The sequence below is a fragment of the Colletes latitarsis genome, chromosome 1 (genome assembly GCF_051014445.1).
Source record: "Colletes latitarsis isolate SP2378_abdomen chromosome 1, iyColLati1, whole genome shotgun sequence".
NCBI classification, from domain to species: Eukaryota; Metazoa; Arthropoda; class Insecta; order Hymenoptera; family Colletidae; genus Colletes; species Colletes latitarsis.
The window spans coordinates 51,405,633-51,420,860 of record NC_135134.1 but is presented as its reverse complement, the minus strand read 5'-3'; the positions used below and the strand labels follow the sequence as shown (position 1 = coordinate 51,420,860).

General features: G+C 44.0%; 2 protein-coding genes across 3 annotated transcripts; both read left to right on the top strand.

The window, feature by feature from the left end:
* The first annotated feature begins 6,016 nt into the window (after positions 1–6,016).
* Hand (heart- and neural crest derivatives-expressed protein) lies at positions 6,017–9,920 on the top strand. The gene is made up of 3 exons (XM_076779962.1): positions 6,017–6,382; positions 6,989–7,713; positions 9,136–9,920. The coding sequence occupies exons 1-3, from the start codon at positions 6,298–6,300 to the stop codon at positions 9,268–9,270; spliced, it is 945 nt and encodes a 314-aa protein (XP_076636077.1). The 5' UTR covers positions 6,017–6,297; the 3' UTR covers positions 9,271–9,920.
* A 3,526-nt stretch (positions 9,921–13,446) lies between these two features.
* Positions 13,447–15,088, top strand: Pban (pheromone biosynthesis-activating neuropeptide). 2 transcript variants are annotated; one of them, XM_076770531.1, is made up of 3 exons: positions 13,447–13,594; positions 13,909–14,133; positions 14,689–15,088. In XM_076770531.1, exons 1-3 carry the CDS (start codon positions 13,498–13,500, stop codon positions 14,931–14,933), a joined length of 567 nt encoding a protein of 188 aa, XP_076626646.1. In that variant the 5' UTR covers positions 13,447–13,497; the 3' UTR covers positions 14,934–15,088. The 2 variants fall into 2 exon arrangements, with proteins under 2 accessions (XP_076626646.1, XP_076626635.1); XM_076770520.1 differs by having other exon boundaries at positions 13,906–14,133; positions 14,689–15,086.
* The last annotated feature ends 140 nt before the right edge of the window (positions 15,089–15,228 follow it).

Sequence of the window (15,228 nt, the reverse complement as noted above, 5' to 3'; positions counted from 1 at the left end):
CCCACCAGTCGCATCGATCTCATCGCGAGTAATTCGAGACGAAGGCGTAACCGGGTATTTCTTTTCCTTCTTGACAAGTTTCTTTTTCTTCTTCTGCGGTTCTTTTCGACTCTTGTTCCTCGATCGCTTTCAAAATGGCGTGGACAACGTCGATCGCAAGCGTAGGTACGGTCTGGGTACAGGATGGGTTGTTTAGCTTCTTCGCTGAAACAAAGCACGATCGATGACGCGGAAGCAGGCGTTCAAAAACAACGCGTTCTTGACTATAACGCTGCCTGTTTCCGGCGTAGATCGGGTTCGTCTTTAATCTTGCGACTAGGGTTAAAGGAACGGTAGGAAATATCCTTCACCGTCAAAGGGATTCGCCCTAAACGGTAGTTGTCCCCAGGGACTTTCCTTTGGGACAACTTGTCGCATAAATATATAAGTCTGCACCTGTTTTCCGGTTTCGTGCTTATCGCGTCGATTAGTCCTTATTAATTTGTAGATCCTTACGCTATCCGTTTGATTTCAATTCACTTTGAAGAAGAAAGATCGGCGATTATAATGAAAAAAATTGTTCGACGTTTGAAATCAATTGACATATTAGACTCGTGAGTCATTTAGTAGCGTACGTATCGGTAACTACATCATCGAAGAATGCTAATTGAGTGAGTCACGCTTGTAAATATGCATCACGAAGTTAGGAGAATAGTTGAAGGCAAAAAAAAAATGTAATAAACGGTCAGAGATAAGGAAAGGCGTCTGGTTCTATACTCGAATGTCGCCAGACACGGTAACTAATTACGTATGTACATATTCCTACGCACGAGCCACGAGACCGATATTTTAAACATTTACATCGTCGCTACAATTGGTAGCGAATTAAAAACACGCAATTACAAAATGTAATCAAACGCGTGCGACGAAGGGACATGGCAATTCGTACTCGATTAGATAAATGTTTTTAGAAAAACGCGTTGGAATGCCTCAAAATAATGATCGACTGTCTGGTATTGTTTCTTTTCAATGGCGGGTGAATTTGCTCCAAAAAGGAAAACAATTTTTTCCCGCGGCCTCCTTCCTCTTTTCCGGAATTCTTCTCCGGCGCTTGGTTCTATTACTCTTTCCGTTTTTTCCCGTCCTTTTTTTCTGTCGGTTTTTCTGGCAGATAGCGGAGAAAGTGATTGGTCGAGTGGCAGGCTGCCAGTCTCGCCCGTAAGCGTCGCAGAAACTTCTTGACAGACCTCGAGACACTGTCAAAGAGAAAATGCCGCGCGATCGAGGAACCACTTATAAAGACGACTAATTTTTTCTCTTTGATGCCAGGCGACCGATTACCACGCCTTTCCTAAAAGCCACGCTTTTCCAACGGAATTTTCTCCAGAAACATTTACTTCTGTAACGCTATTCCTACGGACAATTATTACTGAAGTGGCAAAACTTTATGGTACGGTTGGATAAATATCTCATATGCAATTTAAATGTTATCGAGATTCCTATACGTTGCAGACAATTTAAGAGCATTTTTTAAATGACTTTTGACTCGTCTCTATTATGCGTTTACAGAGTAGCCAGTGTTTTCTTCCTTTGAATGGTACTGGGTGGTCGTACGACAGGCTACAGGGAAAGCTTCAAACTGTGTATGTTAAATTAACTTAAATATTATTCGTATGCAAAGTAGGATTTACGAACATTGAGGATGTCGTAGGTTTAGTGGATGATCTAGTTAGAAAAGGGTGTTTTACTCACTGAAAATCGGTTAGGCGAGGGGAAGGGCGCATGCTGCGGATTCCCACAACCGCAGATAAGCGATTAGAGGATAGTGATTAGAGAAGGTGTTCTGGATTGCGTCCCACCACTGCAAAAGCGGCTCGGCACTCCCCCGTGACGCTTTTACACCCCCGAGTCAAGTAGCAGACACCGAATTGGACGACGTCGGCGCACTGGCAAGCTGATACGGGGTTGGAAGCTGCTTCTCCCCACTTCCCGAAACGACGCACGCTCCTTTTTTTACCTTCTACTTGTAGTGCTCTCGCGATTATTACTTAATATAGATATCGTGGCCAACAGACTTCCGGCGATAAGGGCGAACGAAAGGGATTACGGTAAAAGGCCAATTACCGAACCAAACGATCGCTCTACAGACTCTCTCACAAATCTACTCGAAAATTACGTGCTCCAAAAAGTGCATACAGTTTTATTATTTGTTACGAAACAAAGAAACTAAACGATAATTATGCGTTAGTATACCTATACGAATTTACTTTCATTAGCTAATCGATAGAGCTTTAACAAATTTTATTCACATGTAGCGAGAGTACGAATACTTATGAGACTGTGAAAGCAACAGAGCAAAGAACAATAACGACGAGCAGATTTAGTGTCGATTATTTTTTAAAAGTTAATATGCCTCGGTTTAATAACGTCGAAACGATCGTAACGGTAACATAATGATTTGATCACGACTGTTCGAAAGCCTCCAGCGGTTCTTAATCTCGAGCTTCGACGGCCATAATCGGTGACCTACTTGAGGACAAACAATTTTTGTCGGGTGAAACGCGTGCCAGTCTCGTGGCCTCGAATTTCCGGGGCCCCGCGTTCACTAATTATTATTTCCTCCCGTTAAGTAGGCTATTTTTTCGAGAAAACGCTCGACAGACGTAAACAACGGGTCGTGGTACCGGTGTTCTGCGCTTTATCGGCGCGCAGCTACTGGAATTTGTTTATTTTCCACGTGACGACACGTGGTTCCTCTTCCCGTCTTTCTTCATTTTTCTGCTTCGCGTTCCCCATCCTGGCTTTCGAAAATGCTAATTCGTATTACTCGACTCGGAAATTCCCTCCAAACGGCCGGAAATACTCCCCAAAAAAAGCAGAGTTTCTTATTTTAAACGTACGTGTACGCAAGCGAGTCTAATATGAATAATAATTTAAGTAATTAATAAATCGTTGGTCTCAAGACTCGTACAGTCTGATCTTTAAATTATTTAAACACATACAAAGGGAAATCGACCTGTTATATAAATTGTTATCATTGCGAACATGATTTACGTGCACGTACGGTATCGTTGATCTTGGTCTACATTTTCGTGGAATAAGAAAAGAGACGAAACTTTCAACGTAATTTATAAAGAGATCGATAGTCGTTAAAAGTTAATCTCTCGGAGAGGAGTAGAAATTACACGAGTAAATGGTGAAGTTCCATGAAGAGAGAGACAGAGGAGGCTGAAAAGGATGAGAGTACAACAGAGAGAAAGAAAAATGAGAGAGAACGCGAGCGAGCAGAGGGGCCATGTGGCGTTTCAGGAGATATCAAATCATACTACGTGTACGCCATGCCGCCCCCTAAATATAGTTTATTGCGTTACCGAGTATTAATGGAGCTTCTATAGAAAGGACGGAGACGCACGCCACCGAACTCGTTACTCGTCGACGGGCTCGGAAAAACCGAAAATAAAACCGTCGATCTCGCATCAATGGTAGCTGTTTTCAACTCTACCATTACTGTCGTTTAGATCCCGTCAATAGATCGCAAAACTCTCGATTACCATCATATATACTCATTAAAAGAATGCTAATTAACAGGATCGAACTTATTCTCATCTCGTAGAGCGATCTATACAACTTCTCAGAGTGTTTAATTCATTGTATTGGTGCAACATTGATTTATCTAATTGTTAAAAACACTATTCCGAGGGAGATTGAGAATCTTCTGTTTCAAACGCATTTTGTCGTTTTGATGCCCTGTTCCTCGAAGAGGAACACCGGAAATTGGCGTTCGCCACGCCAATATCCCGCCGATTAAGACTGTTCTTGTCCTGAATACAAGCACAGTCTTTCTACGCCCGTTTAAGGAATAATTCGCTTTATGAATGACACTACGAGTGGTCATACTAAACGATTAGCCACGGCGAGGCGCGTCAGGGCGAGCAGGGCCACGATCGTGCCAGATTTCGAATCTGTTCCGGTGTCACAAATTTCAAACATAAACACTGGCGTCCCGTACACGTGTCCTCTGTATATCATAAAGTCCTCCACGGTCGTCGAGACTGCCTTTCCGACTTGCTTACTACGTCCGCTGGTCCGGGTTCATTCATGAAACTCCGACAGCCCTTTAAAGCGTGAACGGTGGCTACAATAAACCCTTAAACGTCGGACATTATTCTCTCTTCTTGGTACACCGTTCAAGGTTAACAACCGACTCTCAAACGTTCGACACATTTTCTTTTAACGACAACGTTTATTGCCACGTTTCAATACGCTGTTGCATTCAACCGTGCAACTTTTAATTCGTGGAGATTCGAAATTTTAAAGATCGAGACTCATTGCGTGGACCTGGAGTCTTTGGAAGATCCTCATTGGTCTATTTAGGAGGGTGCAACGAGTCGTCGGAAGAAAAGGTTACTCCTCGCTGCTGAAATAATAAACAAACCCTTTTTGTTCGTAGCCGGTCAACGTGCACAGTGGCTCGTTGTTAAGGGAACGCGATCCCTGATCTGGGTTAATAAAAATTCGAATGGTGTCGCGTTTCAAGAAGGACCGACAGCGGATCGTCCTAAACTCCTCTTTGATCGCGCTTCGAAACGAAAGGGCGAAGACAGTGACTCGCTACCGAAAAGCAATCGTTCTCGGAAAATTGGCCTTAAATCATCTTTACCGTCCGAAAGTTCACTTTGAACCTGTTATGTCCGTCGACGCGCGCGTTCCAGCATCCTCCGAAACGGTCCACACTGTATACCTATCGATTCGAAATGTTTCTACTCGTTCAAAATGGAGTAACATCATCTTCCATAAAAAGTAATTAGATAAAAATTGGCTTCTCACGAGCAATTAGCCATGTTCCATTACAGAGACACGCTTTTATTAACGAGGAACGCTGTATCCACGCCAGGAGCGTTAAAATAATTTTTACATTCGAGTCATTCGCGCGCGAAAATAAATAAACGAAGGACCTGTTTCTTCTCCAATCGAAATAGCAAAGACTGCCTGCTGCGTCCTACAGCTCGAATAATCGAATCTTCGTTCTCCTCGATTCGTGTTTAAATAGTAATAGTATGTTCTATTTAATGATACAATAGAAGGATGGTATCGTAAATTCGAGATAGGGGTATTCTATTCGAGCGTCGAAAAAGCTGACCGTCGCGACGCGACTCGACGACGCGTTGACGGTGATCCACGGTGACAGAATGAATGGTTTTTTGCCTTAGGACGTAGCATTGCCCTGGGAAAAAGGCAGATAAAGCCACTTATGCTCGCGGAGTCGCGGCCGAAGATCGTGGCGCTGACCGCTACTATTTTCAGCTCTTTTTGCCCCTAATTACGGCGCTCGTGGAAGCAACCTTTATCGAAAGCCACTCGAGAGTCTCGACGCTGCCCTCGGATTAAAACTCCGACTACGAATTTAAAATAGGACGCTTCGAAGAAACGCTTCGTTGCAATCCGACGGATTAAAAATAAGTCGAACGCGAGACGCGGTCAAAAAATTGGAAACCGCCTTAAAACCTGTACAGTACCTACGAAACAACGATTCTAGATCCTACGCGAGTTTTAAATACGAGATTTAAATCTTGTAACGAGAGGAGTAAATATTTTAAAAATTCTCGCAAGATCGGAGCCGTCAGCCTCGATCCCCCCTACTCTGTGTTTTGCACGATATCTTTGTTCATCGAACGGGATGAAAATCGAGCGAGAATGGGGGGTAACGAGCAACAAGCGAGGGGAACCGCGAGCGATCGCACGATTCGCGATTACTCGCGACAGTAAACGCGAATCGGAGGATAGGATGGCGGTGAGGAGCATCGTCGCGGCGTTCCCGGTCGTAGCCTAAATCATGGCCCGGCGGCTGATTCCCCGTTCAATTTACTAATTGAATCGAGGGAAGCCCGCATGGGCGTAGACCAAACGGCGCCCCGCCCTTCGACCCTCTCTTGCCCCTCTCTGCATCCAGTACGCGAACGTTCTCGAGTAGGATAACGCATTGTATGTAATATGCGCGCTCCATGCGTTCTACGCGTCACCGAAATCTCCCTTCTTCTTCTCAGTGGCATTTGGACCGCATCCGGAAACGCACCGCCACGGTGACACGCCGCGACGTGACTTCTGACCCCCTCGCGTACCTCGATCTCGATCAGCCGTTGTTTCAACCCCCTAAAACGAACCCTTTCCCTCGGATCGTATAATACATCTTTCCATATCGACGCAAACGATGCAATTTTGAGAGTTACGAGTTCGTTTTCGACGAGGTGAAACTGTTTGGAGGATAGAAAGATCGGTTGGTGGAATTTGTTGTGAACAGTGCGAGAGTTTAAGTTGAAGATGATGCTGGGGGGCTACGAGGCGCAGCCGGATTACTATCCACAGTGGCATCAACCCTGCAATTATGTCACGCAATTGCCTTACGGTGAGTCCCAAACTTCTCAACATTTTTATTCCCCGGAAATATTTGCTACGCGTTAAGGGGTTGATTTTGGTCCCGGAAATTTGCTGAGAAAATCGTTGGGGAGACCTGGGGAAGGGGGGGTGGTTGTACTCCACTTTGGGGGCCTTCGACAAAGTCTACAGAGTTTAAACAATTTCTTTCGCGATTCATTTTGGAACAAGTTCAAAGGGAGTTTCTCCTTTGCAACAACCCCTTAAAAGTTGATGTATGATGTTTTGATATTGAAACTTGTGGGGAGAAATCACACCGTTCGTTTGAATACCATAACATCCGGTTGAGCATGTCAGAGTGAAACAAAAGTAGAATCTACGTACTCTAGAACAGAGTAATCTTGAATGTTCCTGTACGATGATAAGTACCAATTCTTATATTCCAAATGAAATTATTAAAACAAACCTCTTTCCAACACGTCACCGAAGGTCTTGCGTTTTCCTAGTTAGCATCTAAACGGAAACAAATATGTCGCGATTGATCGGTGAACATTATGCAGGAGATTTTAACCCACCCAGATCGAACGTTTCAAACAAGAAAGGGATGAACGGTTAACAAACCACCATTTTTGCGTAGGTCCTCTACACGTGCCCGACGCGGACAGCCAATCGACGTACTGGGGCGCGGATTCCGGGATCTCCGGGGGTAGTTCTGGCGCAGGAAGTCCTACCGCCTCGACGCCACCCCTGATCGAGGAGATCGGCGTCCAAGAGACCAGCTACTCACCCCTGCAGCAATACGGCCACCCCTCGATGAGCCAGCACTATCCGAATCTGATCTACTCGGGTCAACCAGAGCTTTCACATCACCTGCATCATCATCACCACCATCACCATCAGCAACAACAGCAGCAGCAACAGCAGAGCCATCATCATCACCAACAGCAGCAGCAGCAACCGCAGCAGCATCACCAGCAACAGCAGCAGCAACCTCATAGAAGGGACAACGATTACTCCGCGGTTTCGTCCATGAGCCAGGTGGACATTTCGCTCCCGGAACACCTTCGACAAGGAGTCAGGGAGGGTAGCATAGTCGTCAGACCCAAGAGAAGGAACACAGCGAATAAAAAAGAACGAAGACGAACGCAGAGCATAAACAACGCGTTCGCGGACCTTCGAGACTGCATACCTAACGTTCCAGCGGATACGAAACTGTCAAAAATCAAGACCCTGAGGCTAGCTGCCTCTTACATCGGCTACCTGATGGCGGTCCTCGAGAGCGACGAGGGAGACGAACCACAAACTTTTCGCGCTGAGATCCTCTCCAATGCTAGACGAAACAAAACGGCTCAGTCAAATCAGGTAAGCTGTTGTTTATTTCTGTTGTGTCCATTTTGCGAAGAATTGAATTGTTTTTGATTGTTAGAGAGTTCCATGTTGCATTTGGCTTTGTTCCTGGTACGATGCAACGCGACGCGACGCGACGGTAGTTTCACCCTTTGGTGTAACGCGTTGAATCCTCTTTATTGTAATATTTTGTTAAAATTATAATTTCTGTATAGTCTATCTGGCGATCCAATAGATCTCAAACGCGAATAAACGTTGATGTTTTTCCGAATCGTCGAAGGGAAGTGGTCTCTGAGGGTACACTCGAGTTTCACGATTACTTTCACAGGACAAATTGCTCGGACGCTGCTTGCACTTGAACGACAAATTTATGCCTTCCTCGTGGACTTTTCCAAATTGTTCTCTCTCGGAACACTTTCAGCGAGCGTTGCTTTTGAGTAAACATCGTCCTCCTTAATTGGATCTCTCGTTCGTCGCCGCTCGAGCACTCGACCCTAAACTCGTCATCGTACCTCGACATTCTTTCGGAGGAAATGAACCACGTTCGCGCGTCCCTAAACGTTCACTGAGCTTCGTTGACCAAGTCTCTCTAAAGTAGCTTTATAACATTATACGTAAAAATAATTTTATCTTTATAGATGCAGATAGGTGTATTTTGCTCGAAACAATTAGTGACTTTAGTATTTAGTAAAATGTTCAAAGCTTTGAAAACTGCGTATGATAGAAATTGCATAAACTTTGGTCGATTTCGATAGATAGATCATACGATTCTACAATAAACAGTATTTTAAAAATTCCATAAGCAGGTATACTTTTAAAAGAACCAACCAGCATTCAACCGAGACGAAGAAAACAATTTTCGACAAAGGAAATACAGATTGCAGTTTTGATCATAGGTTTTCAACTATTAGTACAAATTTTGAACCGTTTTTAATTCTTCTTTCTGAACTGTACGCGTCCAACGGACCCCGTAGTTTGTGGTTTTCCCTATTTTCCACGATTCCACGCCACCCACGTTGTACAATTTCATTCCTTTAGAGGAGTCAGGGACCTTTGCCGACAATGCTATTCTCCCTTGAATGTTCCTGATTATTAATCTCTATTATATCTACTCTATATCCTAAAAACTTGTGCTTCATCCAATCTTTAACTAAATACTTATTATCTCAATTGCTGATTGTCGAGTTAGAGCAGTAATTTTCGGCGTAAAAAAAAAATTTCAAATCGTTCTAAAAAAAATATTTTTAGCTAGGAGGGTCAATTACAATCATTTTTGGTCATTAAACATATCCCCGAATTCCTACCTACTTTCGAGAAAACAATTCGAGTAGGTGGAGAAATTTTTCAGCAAAAAGAAAATATTTCAAATTTTTACTGTAACAAGAAAAATTATGCTCGTACAAATATGTAAAGGATTGTCCCTTTTGTTTGTTGCAGAACGAGTCGTGTTTACATTCAGCATCGAGTCTCGTGTCCGAGGAATCGTCCAAGAGCAAAGGGCGAACCGGATGGCCGCAACACATGTGGGCCCTCGAATTGAAGCAGGAATCGCAGACCAGCCAGATGCAATAAAATCACCGATTCCTATCTATTTCTGACCAAACGATGGCTGCTACTCGACCCAGAGATATCGAAACGAATCGAACGCGAACCCTGGGGATACGAGAACCAGGTCGAACAGTTCGATACTCCCTGAATCGTGAACGATCGTGAGCGTCCATTATCTCGCGACGCCTCTTTGGTCGTCGTTCTTTAAATTTAATTTATTCGTCGATAGGATTAATTAGCGTAAACTGCCTGGCAAAGATGGACATTTAAGTTGGTTTCGAACCAAATTACAAGTCTCGAGGAGACTTTGTTTCTCCTCCGCTGTAAAAAGAGTAACCACCCACCGTTTGTAAATACGCGTTTTGCGAGTGTAGATAACTAAACGTTAGCCCTCTATGCTGATTTCTCGTTATTTGCGCGCCATCGAAACGGGAAAACGTGCTATAGAAACGAAAAGAGCGGCGTTCCACCGTCACGCTATTTAGGCAGCTGTAAGTAAGAATATATTTTTGAAAAACTGTTCGAACAGCATTTGGCTTTTCCGAGTATTGCTACGAAAGAAGAAGTTTCTCGAGTATTGTTTAGAACTTAGGGTGCCGATCGGTTTAAGATACTTGTAAACTTTTGTATAAAGTACGGCGAGCAGCGATGTATAAAGAGTCACTAGCAATAAACAGAGCATCATAATTTAAACTCTTCTGTTCATTTTCAGTTAGTTCTGTTACGTCGGTCCCTACGCTTCGTTTTCCATTCGATACAGATTAAAAAACTAGGATCCTGTCCGTTGCGACGCGTCGAGACTTTCCCTCGCGTGAAAAACGTGTTTTCCTTGGCCACACGCTGGGAAAGCATTGTTCAGCGGCGACAGTTTCGGATTTCTTGGACATCCTGGCGCCAATGCCAGATCCACGGTAGCCTCTTAAATGTTCGCGCGCTTCTGACGCGAAAGAAAAGAGCCTCGTGGGTGTCGTGCAACGCGTCCCGGAGTTTCTCGTATTTCAAACGGCAGAAATTTCGATAATAATATTAAATATATACCGAGGAATAATCGTTCGATGACGGATCGAGAGTACATTATGCATCTGCGGTGTCTTTTGAATGCGTCTCCATCCGTCGTCGTCGTTCCAATGTTTAAAGCGATTCGATAAGTTCGCGCTGACGACATTGTCGATCCTGTATAACGTAAACGAGCCGTCTCGTCTTAATCTGTGTATAAACCGAGAGATCGATCGAGCCGAGCGATTTCACTACTTAATTATTATCAAACATAGAACGAGAGATTAACCCTTTGCATTCGATGACATAACTCGTTCAAGAATAAGTAAAAGTTCATTGTACCCTTTGGAAAACGTAAGTCAAGGTACAATTGTTAAAAGGATGTTAGAAGAAGATTAAAAATGTTTCGTTATTAAGAAATATGGAATAGCCTGGTGCATAAGGGTTGAAAACGATTAAAATTACGCAGGAAAGAATTCGTAGGCAGTGAAAGAGATGAATGGGTAGTCTGGTTCGATCCTGTGTGGATGTATAATAAACGTGGAAAGAAAGAGGGGTGAAAAGGGGAGAAAGGAGGCACGTGGTGCCCTGGAGCCCGGGCTTGGAGGTGTTAAACGCGAGAAGGTGAATCGGTGCCGCTCTGTAAACTCTTCTCGAGACGAAACCCAGAACACTTCCGAACCCCGAATCGACGATATAAACACTCAGCGGTATCTACGGAACTCGGTTATTCTCGGTAGCAACGAACAAATCGTTGCTTCCTTGTCAAAATGTTACCCGAGCACAAACAACGCTCCGTATCGAAACTTTTCCCAAATACATACGCTTTACCTTTACAGCTTCTTTAAGAGAAGATTGATTAGTTCTATCGACGTTCTAAAATAGAGCCACTGCAATTGCTTCTTTTCTATACAGAATACTTCAAGATATCTAATATAGATTCTGTACGATGTCGATTTTAATTATAAATCTATAATAGTGTGGTCATAGACACGAAAAGTTTCTTCGACATCCTGCGTAACATTAGGGAACGCCATGTATACTAGACTCGATTGTATAATACCAGCGGCTTCGATACGAATTTAGAAACTAGTAACGATCTATAACGATCGAACTCGCAAATAAACTGGTGAACGTCGATTTAGAAACGTGGCAGTGCCATTCGAATCGAGGAAACTCAACTCAACAGAAGTTTATAGCAATATAGAAGAAATCGAAAAGAACAGTTTCAACGCTTTTAAGTTGATTTCTCGAGAGTACCGAGAGAATGGATTTCCGGAAAAATCGGAAGCTCGATCGATCACGAGTATCGGAGGAGATTCAGATAACCCAGAAACGATCTATTATTCGCTCGACGCTATCTCCGATGCTCGATCTGTTCATTTTCACCCTCGATTAACTTTGTTCGCTCTCTCTTCTCCTCCGACAGCCTCTGGCTCGAAAATGAGCACGGAAAGAATAAAAGAAGAGACAAAAGCAAAAGACGTCATCACGTGGGAAGATTTTCGGAGCACCGTAGAACACGGGTAGGACATGTGTGCTCGCGCGTGTGTCGCGTTCGCCGAATACGCATACGAGATCGGAGGGAGGGGAGAAAAAAAAAACATGAAGCGGACGTTTGTTTGCTTTGACAAGTATCGAAGGTCCATGTAAGTACGAGAAGTCGAAGCGCGACCAACTACGACACGACCACTTAGACGTCGCATGAAAAACTGACCCGTGCATGTGTCGAGCCGCCCCCTAATTGCTCCGACCCGAGCAATTCTCTTCTTTCGCTCAAGTCGTTCGACGGGAACAGAAACTATTGTTTGCAGTGGTTACGCAGCAATAAAAAAATACTACGATAAATGTTCGTTTCCGATGTAAAGTTTGAACGTTGGACGAGATCTTTAAATTTGCAATCTGCCATCGAGCTTTAGAAGTTTTAATAATTCCTGTTAGGTTGGGGAAAGTTTGTTAATTTGTGTGTACGTAGAGGAAGCACGGAGAGAAGAGGCGAGGAAGATACATACGTAGCTTCGAATTTACGAGGCGAAACTGTGCTCTAGAACACGCCGCGGAGTACAGTAATGGGGTATGTACGTAGATGCGGCTATAATATAGTGCCACTCGACATTTCGTTAAACAAACAGTCGTCAATCGGGTCTGTCACTATCCAGATCTGCCGAAAGATGCAACTATTATTGGCAGCAAGACCATCGATGGACAGATTTAATTTACGTTGGTCGTTAACAGAGTACACGGAATTTAATGAATTTACGCGAATGGACGATCGATCGTCGAAGAGTTATCAACGTTAAATTTAACGTAAATGGAATCTCGGTGGCGCATCAGCCGAGCAATGCGCCGATCGACGAGCACAGACGATCTTTTATACGCGACGGAGCCGACCTTTCGCGCGACTTGATCTGCTTGATCCCGAAATTGAATTGGCTAATTGACAAGCTTAATCGAGAACAGATTGTCCGCCCGCTGGAACGCCCGCAGCGTAGCGTCGCGACGCGTCACGCGCCGGACTGATTAATTCTCCTCGACAGGAAGCAGGACGCGCAAGGACGCTAGATCGATCCCTAAACGATCCTCAACATTTTCTAATTTTCGAAAGCTGCTAGTCACCCGGCGAACATTCGTCTCCAAAATCACCGATTAGCAATCGCTGATCTAGATTAGGCGACATCGACTGGAGACCAAACGAGGTTAATAGTGCAACAGAATTTACTGTTATTTAAATTGCATCGTCTTGAGCTCACTTAGAAACTATCTGGATTAAAGTTCGTGTTAAGTTTAGGGGTGTAGGGATTAAGAGAGAATCTCGCTCTTCTGGTAAGAGAAAAGGCGACGGAAAGTGAGAACAAATGGGGGATAAAATTTCAAGAGATCCCGAAGGAGTCGGTGAATCTGACGGTGGTAGCGTTTCCGTGTCGGAAATCCAAGAAGAGGCGAGGGACGGTGGTCGTAAGCGTTAGCGGAAAGCTCATTAGGTATGGATGAGCGTGGATCTCGATCGAAATTGAGACGAATCGGTCGGGGAGCAGTCGAGATTGGCCTCGCCGCGGCGGGGGCGGATGTTTGCGCGTCTCGAATCAAATCGAATGAAAGAAAGCGAGAGAAATAGTTCTCGACGGAGGGTTGAAACGACAGGGACAATAAATGAAACGAAGAGGGTAGCTTCGCGGAGCTATAAAACCCGCGGATCGCGTCCGTTTCGACATCATTCGGTCACAAGTCTCAGGATACTGTTCACTCGAAGAAGCGATGATCGGTTCCAGCGTGTTCTCACACCTTCGCGTCACCGGTATCTGTGCTCTGGTTTGCCTGATTTACTCGGTGCACTGCACGAACGCCGAATACGGTACGTTTTTTAAACGAATAAAACGAGGGAGAACGCTAAACTTTTCTTTTAAACTTTCTTAAATTTCTTCTAAGATTCTTTCATGTTGGTTTAAATGATTTATTTGTCACTTGCGACTAAAACTCCCCTTCTTTGCAACTATTTCCTTCTACGGTCATACGTGTTGTAACTTGTATTTGTACAAAACGAGACAAATAGAATATTTTACTTTCGTGTAATTTTCAAGCCATCAAAGTCGCGTCTTGACCAGTTTCTATTTTTCTGCTGGGGGTTCGTGGACGTTTGAGGAGATAAAAAATAATTCTAATTAGCAGAGGGAAGAGAATTCACGAACGACAGAACGCCGGGGAACGAGTTCGTCTCGTGCGCCGAGGGTAAGTGCATAAAACGTGCCTCGTCGCAGCCATTCAGCGGCATGTGGTTCGGACCGCGATTGGGAAAACGGCACAAAGCCGACAAGAACTCCGAAGCTGATCCCGACCTCGAAGCTCTTGCGAATATTCTCGACACAGCGCGTTGGACCGTCCTCGCAGCTCCAGGTATTTTTTGTATTCAAACCAAACAAAGATGCAATTGCATCCCCCTTTTTAAAATGGGAATTATACAGAGTGTTCGGCCACCCCTGAGTGTAGGTACTCATGAGTATTAGACAACTTTTCTGTAGGGTGTCAAATAAAATTACTAAAAATCAAAAACGAATTTTTAAGAAAAATCAACAGGGGGTAGGTGCCTAAATTTTTCGACGGAAAAAAAAAATTTCAAATCGTTTCGGAAAAATTATTTTTGATTGCAGGGGTCAATTACAATCATTTTTGGTGAATAGACATACCCTCGAAATCTTACGCATTTTCGAGAAAAAAATTCAGTACGGTCGGAACTTTAAGCGTTAATAACTTTTTAACGGAGCCTCCATCAACAAATCGGTATTCTTGATTTTCGTCTTATTTTGGCCTCTAGAATCCCCTGTATAAATTTTGATTCGACTATTCTATGCACTTTTTAAACCCCTAGATCTCTAGATCCTTAAACCCAAGAGCACCAGAGTTATTCTGACGTTTCGAGAGCGCATATTTTCAAAGATAATTTTCTTCCAGGCGGAGAGAAGCGACAATCGACCCAATTTACACCCCGTTTGGGACGCGACTCCGGGGAGGAATTCTTCTCGTACCGATCCCCAAAGGACCAGGAGGAACTGTACGCGGAGGAACAGCTCTTCCCACCCCTTTTCGCGCCCCGTCTAGGACGTCGACTACCGTGGACACCCTCTCCGAGGCTTGGTCGTCAATTGCACAACCTCTTGGAGAAATCTAGACAATACGGCGACGATTCGCGCTTCTGAAACCTCCTCCTACAAGTTCAACGAATAAAGACAACCGAAAAGACGTAAAATAGCATAATTAAGAACCGACGAAATAAACCAACTTATATTTATTTGTATTACAGAATAACGATACTCGATGTTGCTTTTTTCCCCAACACCGATCTCATTACTTCCGCTACGCGATATCCTGGAAATCTTCGTAGAAAACCTCCCACGAAAAGAATAAAAGACACGTTTTAATTAACTACGTTCTCGATTGATTATCGTACTACAATGCTAGATGTAATTGTTCGAAGACTATATAAGAAAGTTC

Excerpts from the sequence above, each read along its gene's own strand:
- Hand (XM_076779962.1), top strand. The coding sequence starts at position 6,298 with ATGATGCTGGGGGGCTACGAGGCGCAGCCGGATTACTATCCACAGTGG. Across the intron at positions 6,383-6,988 it reads TGTCACGCAATTGCCTTACG|GTCCTCTACACGTGCCCGAC; the intron begins GTGAGTCCCAAA and ends ATTTTTGCGTAG. Across the intron at positions 7,714-9,135 it reads AAACGGCTCAGTCAAATCAG|AACGAGTCGTGTTTACATTC; the intron begins GTAAGCTGTTGT and ends TGTTTGTTGCAG.
- Pban (XM_076770520.1), top strand. The coding sequence starts at position 13,498 with ATGATCGGTTCCAGCGTGTTCTCACACCTTCGCGTCACCGGTATCTGT. Across the intron at positions 13,595-13,905 it reads CTGCACGAACGCCGAATACG|CAGAGGGAAGAGAATTCACG; the intron begins GTACGTTTTTTA and ends AATTCTAATTAG. Across the intron at positions 14,134-14,688 it reads GACCGTCCTCGCAGCTCCAG|GCGGAGAGAAGCGACAATCG; the intron begins GTATTTTTTGTA and ends ATTTTCTTCCAG.